We start from the raw sequence: 13,211 nt of genomic DNA on the forward strand, positions 1-13,211 counted from the left end.
CTAGAATTGAGCAGAAGATGATTTTGCATTCTTTATTTATTTCATTTTTTATTATCTGGATGCAATTTTATTTAATTTTCGTATTACAAATAATAACAAATGTATGTATATCAAATATTTTAGTACAATATGCTTCTTCACTTTTCTCACTTTTATTTTCTTCGTTAACAATAATTGTTTATTAAGACGTAAAAGTTGTTCTCCCATTCTCTCACATTCGGCCTTCTTCTACGATGAATTCTGATTGTTTTTTTTTTATTATTATAAATTTCCATTTGTTTGTTGTTTTTATTTCGTAATAATTGGCGACGTTACGTTCACGGTTCATGAATCCCTTTCCATACACGTGAGGTATGTATGTATGCAAATGTTTTGTGATGTTTATAAAAAAGATTTAAAAAGGTCAATCGATAATAAAAATGATTATATATGTATGTAATAAAAGAGCGAAAGAAACACACACAAACTATAAATTTAATTAAATTAAAAACAAATATGTTTTCTAAGCGAATCTAAGCCTAACGCGTGTGTGTATGCGTGAAACAAATATTGTCCTCATACAAATTATGTTCGTTCGAATTAAAAGAAACAATCGTGGATGCATTCCAATGGGATTTTGATCCTTTCATCCACTGTCACTGCCACTGTCCTCTCTTTCTTTATAAACAGTTGCGCTGCGCTTGGTTTTAGCCGATACTTGTCTTGAAATATACACGAAAAGATTTTGAGAGCTGAAAAGGTTTGGAGAGATAATTTTGAATAGGTCGAAATATATGATGTATATTTCAATTTACAATGCGATCGTGTTTTTTTTTTTTTGATTTATTAATTTTTATTGTTTTCTTTATTTGCCAATTTTTCAAAAACTTAAAACATTTTACACAAATTAATTTTAAAAATTTTTAATACGTACGCAGTCTGTTTAAAAGTAAAGTTAGATTATACACTCCTACGCCTACATATACATTATATACTCAATATATATATTTATAGAGAAAGATATATATATTTATTGTATATATAGATTTAGTAATTATGATTAAATCTTGCCTTTGCATCATCACAATTCATGTAAAGTTTTTCATTTTTTTCGCTCAGTTTCCATGCGCAGTTTGCAATTTTGTTGTCCACCTTGCTTACTTTTATTTCATGATACTTTTCGACTTTATTTCTATTTCTATATTGTTTTTTCATTGTTGTGTTGAAGTTGCTTTGCTTTTGTTGTTGAAATTGTTGGTTGTTGAAATTTACACACGTATACAGTTATTGTTGTTAGATCATAGATAAATTTTGCTTGCGCTCCTTGCTCTCTGCTCCTCTTTCACAAATACACAAAGATTGTAAACCAATTAAACAGCTAAACAAATTAGTTCTTTAAGTATTTAACATTAGTGCTTTATGTTAGGTCGTAAAAATATTTTGCTAAAAATTAATATTCATAGTTTAATATATATATAACATACTATTGAAAACTTAAGCGCACAAACAAAACTAAATATTCAAATTAAAAACTAATTTTGCCAAACGTTTTTGCTTTCCCGAAAAATTAAAACAAAAATTACAAATTACAATATTTAACACAATTAGGGATAAAGGTTGAGGGGGGTTGGGTGTTGGGTGATGGGTTTAGGTTTAGGTTTTGTGTTTCAAGGGTGCAGGACAATTTCAGACTTCCAAAGAATTGATTTCGAAATATAACGGCACATAATTTTGTAATAATTTCAATTGTTCAATTTTTGAATCGACGACGAAATCGGACAACTTTAACGGATTTTGTGTAACAATTTGCCAATTAGTGTATAGATTTAGTTTAGTTTTAGTTTACAATAGAAAAAACACATTAACAATTAAAACTTACAAATTAAATTACAAATTTAAAACAATATAAAATCAGTACAGTTATCGAATTAAACAAATTGTTAAAATTAATTATATTTATATATTTGCAATTTTTGAATTGGGTTCAAAGGTTCAAATTAAGTCACCAAACGTGGAAATTTCTAAGGCGAAAAATCGAAAATTTTGCATGCAAAAAGACGCGGCGTTAAAGAATTTGTAGTAATTCACTTGCTTATCAAATTAATTAATTTGTTGTGTTTGTGTGTGTTTAAAGAAAAAAAAATTATAAAATGATTAAAGGTTTAAAAGGTATTTCTCCCTTTCGATCGCTTGAAATGCTCTCTCAATGAAAAACGTCAAATATTTAAGGAAAAATTCATAGGGAAACTTATCAAAAATTAAAAAAAAAATGGTAAATATTTTAGTTATGTTCTCTTTCTTCTTTTGTTATTGTAGTTAGAAAATGGCGCACACTTCTCTTCCTCTACAACGACAGTTTACTTTACTTTTATAATTATGTGTATATATGTGTGTGTGTTGTTTGTGTGTGTGTATTGAGTGTTACTAAATTTAAGCTTAACTATGGTCATTTAGAATTTGTTGTATATATTCTCTTATTGTTTGTGGCTAATATTATGTATTTAAAGTTCTTTGCTGGTTTGCAAATTTTGCGCAAGGTTTAATTCATGTTTTTTTTTTTTGTTTTTATCGTTAAATTTCATTACTTTAGGCAACTGCTTGGTGTGTGTGTATGTGTGTTGTCTGTGTATGTGTACTTTTTAAATTTAAAAAAACGTTTATTGTTTTTAGGCTTATGCTGAACAATGTTCATAGATACGTTTTAAAACACACGCGTCATTCATCAACTACTGCCAACAGTTTGTATTTTGCTTTATACTTGAGTTCAAAATTGGAAGTATTCTTTCGTTAGTTTAAAACTAATTTATATATTTTTTGTTTTTTGTTTTTGTTTCTTTTCGTTTTTATACATTTATATATATTAATTAACTTTTTTTTTTGCTTTACTTGAGATCTTGCAATAGCGGAAACTTAAACGACAGAATTTTGTTCAACCAAACACGATTTGTTATCTCGAAATTTTTGCAAAAATTATAAAAATTAATAAAGAAAGGCAAGTTTCATTGTTTTTGTCTTTTTTTTTCTCATTGATTTCCCTATAATCGTACTTTGACACGTGTGTGTGGCGTTGTTCTTTCTCTTTATAGGCATGGAGTTAGTTTAGTTTTCAATTTGCAAGTCGGCATCTGATATATTATCTGTATTATCTGTGTTATATTATTATCTTAGCGTACGGCTGCTGGATCTCCTTCCGTATTTCCGTATTTCTGTGCGTAGCAGTTGTAGATGATGAGTAAAGGAAAGTGGGAAGAGACTAGTCTGAACTTGATATTAGATAACTGGATTTTAAATAGAATTTCATAGTTTGAGTTAATTAGGTTTTGCTGCTATTAACGCACTTGAGCGCTGGCTAATTGATTTCATAGTTTGTTGTCTAGTTCTCCACGGTTAAGTACGACTCGATTGCTGCATCGTACGTGTGTTAATATTAAGTATGCTTTATGGTATTAAAATTTATAATATTCAATTGTATTATTAGTTTACTGTTTTGTGATGTGTGGTCTCTCCGCTCGTCAGTGTCCTCCTCATCCTGACTCTCTAATTCGTTGCTTCATTTCACGGACCTTTTTCCAGTCCGAATTTCGTGTTGACTTGCGATTTTTGAGCTTATATGCTCGAGTGTAGGTGTAGCTCTTGTGTGTTTTTGTGTGTGCAATTACTTAGCTCTACATATTTTTTTGTATTTTAATTTTACGTTTTTACTTCTGACAGATAATTGATTTGAAGTTGCCTAAAACTTACGCTTGTTAAAAAATAGTTCGTTTTCAAATGTATGCAGAAAGTCTTGCCAGTTGCTGCCGCCAGACATTATATGATAATGCTGGGCGCCTTTTTTTTAATTTTTTGTATTTTCTTATCGCTCTCACTTTAAGTCATTCAATCTAATTATTAATTTTATTTTTCTTTTTTTGTTATCTTTGTCAGTCAATGTTTCCTCATTAAGCTTTGCTTTTCAATTTGAATTGTGTGTTCTTGTTTCTTGGTGTTGTCAGATTGCTAAACATTAATTCATCTCTGAGCCTGATCTCGTCTGTATATGTATTGTTGCTTCAGCGATTTGCCAGCTATTCATTGGTTATATACAGTAGAAGATTTATGCCCTTTGCAAGTATTGTAAAATGGTGTTTACTTTAAATCGAATCTGAATTAATCATTTTCTTATCTTTTTTTGTTTCTTGTTTTCAATGTATAAAAGGTGCTACATGCTGCTTAAGATTTAAAATCAATCTGTACGGGCTTAGACTGCTCTCTCTATATAGTTATAGATAAATATATTTGTATGCATTTTAATATAGGTTTGCTATATGCTCAATTATTGTTTCAATTTCAAGTTAAAAACGTTATGAGACAAATTTGTTTATACTTTTCATTTTCTTTGTTTTGTGAACTTTTAAAACGATTTGACTTTGGTTTATCTACGTTGTGAGGCTTTATGTTTAAAATGTTGGTAAGTTTTTTTTTTGGGAAAATCGGCTAGACTCTAAATGAAAAATTTGCGTTTAAAATGCTGTTTTGCTGCAAAGGCTATTTGTTTATGTGATTACATATACATATACTCTCTACTCGACCTATTGACCTGCTATCATGGATATTTCGCATAGCAAATGAATCAAGTTCGAAACGAATCCCTCTAAACGATGCTTTCTGAATTGCTGCTAATCGGTATTCATTATACTTTATGTATATATATATAATCGTTTTTTCACTTTTGTTGAAACTAAATGTATTGCTTGTAAGAGTGTGGTTGCTGTGACGCAAAATGGATCTTCTCCAGGATGTGGTTAGGAGAAGTTGACCTGCTGGCCTCCATGCGACGCGGTACGTAATGATGCTTTTAACTGATTTCAATTGTTTTATGTTGATGTTGCTGTTGTTGTTGTTGTTGCACTTGCTGTTGCTGTTGTTGTTGCTGTGTGTGGTTTTAACTCCATGCCGAAAACGTATCCATGTACCACTGTTCACCATTGGTGCCTAAAGGTTGCTGTGGTAGCGGTAAACTGCCCCAACTGCCGCCATTTCCTATCAAACCGCTCGGGTAACGTCGCTTAACATCTGCCGGATTTTGGTGACCTCCATCGAACTTACGTTTACCGACTACTGCAGGTTGGTGGATGGTATCGGCCAGGTCGAAGTTCGGAGGATCGCATTCGGATGGGTTGTTGTTGGTGTGTTGTTGTTGTTGGTGTTTTGGTTGTGGTGTGCGTTGTGGTGGTGTTTGTGTGGAAGGTTGATGGTGTTTTTCGAAAGAAAAAAAAGAGAAAGAGAGTTAAAAATATTGTTAATACAATAATGGTTCAATGTTGTTGCTATTATTTTTTTCGTTTTCTTGGATTGGTATTCTTTTTTTTTTTTATTATTTTTTCAACTGGTCTATGGTTCGAATGGGGATTTTCTTGATATATTAGTCGTTTTAGTAGCACAATTTGATGGTTTTGTCCATTTTGGTATCTCGCTTTTCTAATGAAGGGGGGGCGGAGCGTGCGCGTTTTAGGTACGTAAATCCAAGAATATCAAAGACAACACATTAAACATTTGATTTTTGTTTTGTTTTTTTTGTTCATTTAATTTATCTCATCATTGGTTCGGCACATCACAAATCGGAAAGTGTAACTCGACATATTTAGGGACTGGGGACATGATTACATGTACAAATATATCTAAGTATGTTGTGTTGTGTTGTGTTGTGTGTGTGTGTTTACAATATGAGGCAAGTGCACATACATTATATGTTCGTGATGACGGTGAGAGGTGTATTATGTATGGATTACAATTACCGAACATTTATCGTGTGAGTAAAACATTGTACATGATATTATCGCCTTATATAAAACATGGAACACATTACGATGATGGATGGGTGGCGAATGGTCGGGACAAGACCGCAAATCAATCGCCGGATAAGCGGATCGATCGCCTGATCGATCACTAATAGAGCGCTGTACTCTTGGAAGTGTCTTGAATTAAGGTGGTTTCTTGAAATATCTTCTTGATCGTGGGTGCTGCCGAGTGGGCGGTGTGTCTCAGCAGCTCTCCCAAATTTGAAATTTTGATTTAGAAAGAAACTTTCATGGGGTGTGTTGGCTTGCCCGTCCATCGGGTTGAACTGATCTGATCTGATCTTGCAATGCAGAATGTGTGTTGTATGTGTTTTCTCGACTGTGTCCTCTTGAGTGCCGCCAATGACGAGGTAGTATTCGATTTGGAAATGTGTGTGTTTGTTCACTGGGAACAGGTGGTGTGACCTAGGGCCAAGTGAGTTGATGGTTGTGAGGTGGCCGGTCATTGTTTTTGTGTTTAGGGGACGGAAAGGAGCGCCAAAACGTCGGGGTTCGGGCGTTCGGTCCGGTTTATGAATTTTGAATTCGATTTCATGTTCGGTTTCTTCTTGCATTCAGGCGGAATCCCGCTTGGATTTTTTGTCTTTTTCGGTTCGCGATTGCTTGTGTTTGCGGGAATGCTTCTTGGACTTGCTTTTGGATTTTTCAAACTTGTGGGATTTATGTTTCTTGACCGGACGGCTAACCTCGTCGTTATCCGAGGAGGTGGTCGACGCGCTACGCTTAGTTGCCCTCCATGAATGTCTTGAGTGCGGATCCAGCTAGAAAAGGATTTAGTGTTTGGTTTCCATTTTTTTTGGTTTGTGGATAAAAGGTTGTATCGCTGCTGAGTGTGTGTGTGTTTTTTGTGTGTGAAGCATTCTAGCATTAAATTATAAAAAAAAATTTATCATCCGCGAAGGCGAAAAGTATCTACGAAATACAGCCACAAAAATGTAAAGCGTGTTCAAAATGGAAGCGGTGTGTTTTTTTAGGGGAAGTGGATGGTGTGCCACACTCCGGATGGGTTTCTCGGGGCTCTCCGCTATATATATTATATGTATATATATATATTTATTTAAATGTATAAACAAGTGTGTGGATTCCATTGACAACAAATTATAAGATAACTGCTTGGTCAGCCGGTGTGTGTGCGTGTTGTAAACATAATACACGAATCGATTAGTATTTGTTTATACGTAAAATAAATAAGAAAAATGATCTCATTTGGTATCGGTATCGGTGTCACCCTGTGTGTATTTTTGTGAGTGATTATGATATGTAAGAGAAATGTTAAAGGGCGGTTATATATATTATACATATTATATATGGGGGTCATATGGGCATACATGTGTGATTGTTTGGATTTATATATTATGTGTGTGTGTGTGTGTAGAGGCAACTAAACTATTTTTCTTTTTGGCTCCTTAAAGCATGATCGATGATGAACTCACAACTCGATATACATAGTTCACACAGAATATTATATGCATATTGTATAGTTGTTAAATTAATGGGCTAGAGTATAATTAAATATGTAAATAAGGGTTTCATATATTTATTAGGACTTGTGCAATCGCAATCGCAATCGATCTCTGAACCGGTCAATCTTGCAGCGCGTTTCTTTCTCATTTTTTATTTTATAAGTATATTATCATAAGTCGGCGCGAGATTTCAAGAGAAAAACAAACGAACGTAAAAAATTATATACACGTACGTCAAAATTTTGGATGGCACTATTATCCTCGGAGGGGTGGGACTTTTTCGATGGGGAGGTTTGGATGATAATGGATTGATAGATCGAAGCCCGCCCGCTTAGTTAGTGAGGTGATGTGTGTGGCGGTGGTAAGGGGGGAAAGAGGGAAACAGGGACATAAATACTAATCGATTCATAAACGTTTACAGACTTTTGCTCACATATATATTGTTTAGGCACATATCCAAGGCAATATGTGTGAAGAGACACAGTTACACAATTTGTTATAATGGCTTTCCATATAAATACATAGGCGGCGATGGTGTGTGAGAGGAGTGTGTGTGTGTGTTTGGTGTGTGTTTGTTGTGGGTGTGTGGCCAGTGCCAGTTGCTGCTTACAAATGGGCGACATAAAAAACGTAAGGCAAAGGCATGCATCAAAATTCGTAGCATACATCTCAGCGCGCTGGCAGGAAACGGAAATGAAAAATTCCCCATGGTAAGCAGCAAGTGCACAACTACTTTTGAGTTGACAAAAAAATAGTATTTAAAAAGAGCTCTATACACGATTATTGAATAAGAACAATGAAAAGTATTTGGCGAACAAAAGAGAGAACATGAAACCAAAGAGTGGAGGGGGCAAAAAACGTTACAACATTTAAAACATTTACACAAATGCGAGACACACGACATTTAAGTGACCTTCTTGGGGGTAGGGTAAGGGGTTTCTTTCGTCCTTGGGGGGAGGGGGTAGGGGGATGGACTATTCACACACTAACAAAATCTCTCGTTGGTGTGTGTGCACGCGAGGTGTATAGTGTGTGTGTGTGTGTGTATGTGTGGTGTTTGTTTGTGTCAAGAGGGGTGTGTGAGTGTGGCATGTTTACATTTTACTTTGGCTTTAAATTATTAATTGATATGAATTCGACATTCGCCATGTTTTGTTCTCAAGTTTTGTTGCAGTTTGTTGATATTGTTTATGCAGTTTTTTCAGTTGGCGCAGGTTGTTGGAGGGTTTCGTTTTGATTCGATTTGGTTTTTTGGTTTGAATTTCGAGGTCGATTTTGAGTTTGAGTTTGATTTGGTATTGCTTTTTGTTGATTGGTTGTAGAGTGGTTTTTTGTGGTGTATTATTTTGATAACGTTTTTTCTTGTGTTTGTTGAGCTCACCTGGTAAATTTTGTAGCGGCTTGACGTGCTGGGTGCCACGAGCGCTGGGACGCATTGGCACCACCCCACGGACCCCCCCGGTTGCTGCCGGCGCCCCCTGACCGGTGGCCCCCCGCTGAGCTACTGCCGCCGCCGCCGCCTGTCCCGCCGCCGCCGCTGCCGCCGCCTGTGGCACTGTTTGGCCCCCCAGACGACTGATGCTGCCACGCGGGCCAACGGCTCTGCCACGCGGCACTGTGATTCCAAGCCCACGACCAACTCCCTATACGATCGTATATAGGTTGCATCCCATAACATCACATCACATCACATCACATTGCATCACACCGCCAGCAATTGCGGCATAAGCACATCCGTATCCACATCCACATCCGCAAACCGGATATTGTGTTATCGTTATCGATTCAACACCATCAAAGGTAGTCGTCATCGTCATCATCATCAACATCATCGTCATTTTTGCATGCATTAGTTGCGTTTGTGAAGGTGGCGTGTGTGTGATGTGTGTACGGTTCGTGTGTGTGTGTGTGTGTGTGTGAGTTGGGGGTGAGCGTGTGTGAGTGTGTGTTGTTTGTGTGTGTTTTGCATTTCCAGATTCGGTTCCGTTATCCATCATTTGGGTTTATCCATCGGTCGTTGGTTTTGCATTTTTCGATATCGATTTTTGATCAGTTTCAGGTTTTGATTTGAGTTTTCAGATTTGGTTCGAATTGCATTAGCATTTTTATATATATATATATAATTGAATGTGTTTGTATATATATGGATCGCCAAGATAAGTGTCAAATTTTTTTTGTTTGGTCATTTGAAATTTTGAATTTCGAATTGAACGAAAAGGTAAGCAAAGTAAAAACGTTTTTGAATTGATTTTTGAATTTGGAATTTCGAATCGTTGTGAGAATTTCGAATTTGGTTTAGTTTTGAATTTTGTTTTGGTTTTTTTTCGAAAAAGAGGGGTCGGAAAAGCGGTTTCATTTTTATATAATTTTTTTTTTGTTTGTTTTTGAATCGAAAGGTTAACGATAGTTTTTGGTCATTTGGTTGGTGGTGGATTTTGGTATTTTTGATTTTTGATTTTGATTCAGGTTGGTGGCGTAGATAGGATTTGTAATTGATTTAGTTTTGACGAACATATATATAATTTTTCAAGATTTGTTGTTTTTTTTTTTCGTTTTTGTCATATTGGTAGTACCGAAAAACAAATGAATTGTTTGTATATAGATAAGTATATAACAAGAACACATAAAAAGAAAGAAAAGAAAAGAAAAAAATCGAAATAAACGCGTTAGATTCTTGGTGTAAAACTGTTGTTTGAGAATTGTACATACACGAGATGTAATAATGTATGCATATAAAGTATGTATTATTCATATAGAAATTACTAAATGTATATATATATACTGTTCTCTGTATCAAGTGTGTTAACTGAGTGATCAGGTTCAACTAGTCAATTTGGGTTTCATAATATACTTATATAGTTATTTATAACAACGGATCTGGGAGCTTGAAACGTTCGGAGGTTCAAGCAAACAAAAGTTTTGCCTCTTGCGATTGACACAATATATATATGTATATATGTTTTATATGAAAAGAATAACTTTACCATGTTTGTTGACTTGTTTTTTTTTTTAAACGTAACTAAAGGGGATTACAATAAGCGTATGCGGTTAATATGTTTTTAAACATTAAAGCGTTTTGCGAAATAAATACTGGGTAAATATATATACTAAAAAATAAAGCGACGCATTGTGATTAAAAGCGCTCCACTTAATTGCTAAAATGTAATTAAAATTAAAACGTCAGCACGCCGTGTTCAGCTCATAAATAAAGTATTAATGGTTTGTTCCTCCAGCCTGGCGATGGACTGTGCAATTAAAATTATAAATAAATAAGCAGGTGGCGGGTTGGGAAAAAGGGGGGAGGGTGGGTATACGTACAAGCGAAGCATAAGTTAAGCATAATAAAGCACAATGTGTTAATTATTCGATTGGTTGGCGATTGCATGGCGGATGGAGTCCTTAATTTATGGCATGTCCTTGTGGTTAAAGCAAAACAGTGCGAGACAAGCAACAAATAATCCGCGTTCGTGGGTGTGTATGTGTGTGTGTGTGTTGGGTGTGTGGGCGTGGCATGAGCATAAGCATTGGTTTTCCTTCGTTTTTTTGTTTGTGGGTGAGTGGGTGTGTGTGGTTGAATTTGGCGGCAATATACGTGCAAATTTTGACTTTATAAACGAAACAGAAAGAATATAATTTTGTGGAAATTAAAGCCAAAAATTAATATAAAGCAAATGGCATACAAAATCAACTACAGGTCGGTCGGGGGGTTACAGATAGAGAGAGAGAGGGAGGGAAGGCAATCAATCAAACTAAAGGAGTATCTAAAATCAAAAATGTAATCAAATCAAAATTCTACAAAACTAGTGTTTCTGTGTGCGTTCTTTTGTGTTCTTGTTCTTGTTTCTGATTCTGTTTCAAATTGTTTCCCTGACATCGTTCCGTTGGGGAGTTGCAACGCACCATAACAGGACCTGCCGAGCCACTGGGACCAGTTGTCATGCCCCTGGCCGTTCGCTGGCCCCCGGATAGCGGAGCACTCTGGGCGGTGCCACCCGGCATCGGCATCATCGATCCGGACACTCCTCCTCCTCCGATGCCGCCGCCGCCGACGCCGCCATTACCAGCTCCCCCAAGTCCCGTGGGATTCGAGTACTCATAGAAGCCATAGTCCTGATCATAAGCACGGTACATATCATCATAGTACAGATCATTGGAATAGGCACCGGGGCGGTAGTCCGAGAAACCGAAATAGTCGTAATCATAGTCTACGGGGTATGTTCGGGATTAGGATTAGGTTTGATGTTATACTCTCCTCTTCTACTGAATGCTGTGGGACCCACTATGTAGACCTATATGCTCCCCTGCCAATTGTTTCACTTTGCCAATGTTCAACGAATTGGTCGCGTACCGGGGGGGAGGGAGGAGGAAATGGGGATGGGATTGGACGCTTTGGTGGTCACTGGTACACACACTTAGTACACCAGTAAAGGTAGTAGTAATAGTGGGTGGGTGGCTTAAGTAGATGAGACTTGGGGGGTTACTTACCGGTGATATAACATCAAACAGTATACAGGGTGCTTAACATTCGCTACACAGAGAACACAATTGCAACATTTAATAATCATAAACAGCTATGGACAACGTTAAGGTTTTTAATGTCTAATGTCTATGCTTGGATATGGCTTGGATATGTTGTTGTTTTCTGTTCGTATATCGGTTTGGAAATGGGTCTTACAGAGACATCATAGAGAGAGAGTCGAAGGTAATGGTTACTGAACAAAAAGGATAAACAGGACGACATCGATAAATTGAAAATAATCACTGACATGCAAATAAAACCCAAAGTATAAGGATAATAGTGGAAGATAAGTACGAGCATTGACACATAATCTTGCAAATGCGAGTATCAGAAAGAAGGAAGAAAGTAAGAGAAAGCATCAACATTTACGATTAAGAGAAAGTAAGAGAAATAATTGATGGTGCTTCTGTGTGGGGTTTACTTCAATTGATTGCCAATATTGGTTAGTTAAAGGGGGGTTATTAATCATCTTTATCTAGCTGGATACTCTTTCATACTTGACTTGGGGCTCGAAGGGCAGTGTGCTAGGCGTGACCTTGGGACATGGGGTGTGTGTGTGTGATGTGAGTGTGTAATACAATATGTTAGTGTTCATAGCGGGCGCTTTCTATTAACCTAAACGTGTCGTGCATATACCAGGTAACCCTCAGAATCTGATTAAACTTGGGATTACGTAGTACATGCTACGACTTTAATTAACCAAAATGAGTGGGAGGCAAAGGGGTTAAACAATAATCTAGATGAACAGAGGGGAGCTAACAAAACGTTGCGTTCGATGGCACAGGACATGATATCGGTTTAACTTAAGGCTTAGTGTTAGGCTAAAACTGCTTCTGGGGGTTAGTAGTTCAGAAACTTTGGCTGCTGCTGCTGCTGCTGCTGCTGTTGCTGGTTAGAAATCCAACTAAAACTAAACACAGAATCCTAGCCTGTGTACTGTGTGTTAGTGTGGGTGAGTGTGTAGTGTGTAGTGTGGTTTATGGATGGCGAGTGTGCCTAACAACTTGGCTAACAACTGACTACGAGAACTAAACCAAATTAACAAAAGTAGTTATAAAGTATTATTATTTTTTATCTCAATCGTGTAGAGGAGGTCGGCCCCGCCTGTGGCCCCCTTACATTTTACACTTTCAATTGGCATGGCCAACGGCCCGATGCCGATGGCTATGCATATACATACATACATACAGACATCTAAGAATCGAATCTGACGGATTATTCACTTGGCAAATTTGCCAAACTTACCGTAGTCGCGAGGTATCGGCGTACGCAGCGGCATGCGCGCCCCTTGGAGGCGCATGGGCGTCAGGGACATCATGTTGGCATGTGTCGGCGACAGATTTCTGTATGGAGACAAGGTTTCGAATCTTTACAACATAATCCCAACACAAGAGGAATGGCATTTCATTGAAT

General features: G+C 36.6%; 1 protein-coding gene across 29 annotated transcripts in view; it reads right to left on the reverse strand.

The window, feature by feature from the left end:
• Nucleotides 1-21: 21 nt before the first annotated feature.
• Nucleotides 22-13,211, reverse strand: part of Syp (synaptotagmin binding cytoplasmic RNA interacting protein) — a 57,967-nt gene continuing 44,777 nt past the window's right edge. For 7 of the 29 annotated variants that reach the window (XM_020943800.2, XM_086839376.1, XM_086839374.1 and 4 more), the window contains 4 exons: nt 13,044-13,165; nt 11,180-11,484; nt 8,661-8,922; nt 22-5,076 (listed from right to left, as the gene is read on the reverse strand). In XM_020943800.2, coding sequence (XP_020799459.1) covers nt 4,901-5,076; nt 8,661-8,922; nt 11,180-11,484; nt 13,044-13,165 — 865 coding nt within the window. In that variant the 3' untranslated portion in view covers nt 22-4,900. Of the gene's footprint in view, nt 5,077-5,503; nt 6,578-8,660; nt 8,923-11,179; nt 11,485-11,764; nt 13,166-13,211 lie in introns of those variants that run through there. The other 22 variants (XM_086839384.1, XM_086839383.1, XM_086839382.1 and 19 more) reach the window with 9 other exon arrangements.

The sequence above is a fragment of the Drosophila serrata genome, unplaced genomic scaffold (assembly GCF_035046125.1).
Source record: "Drosophila serrata isolate PLE 108 unplaced genomic scaffold, ASM3504612v1 contig_364, whole genome shotgun sequence".
In the NCBI taxonomy this organism is placed as follows: Eukaryota; Metazoa; Arthropoda; class Insecta; order Diptera; family Drosophilidae; genus Drosophila; species Drosophila serrata.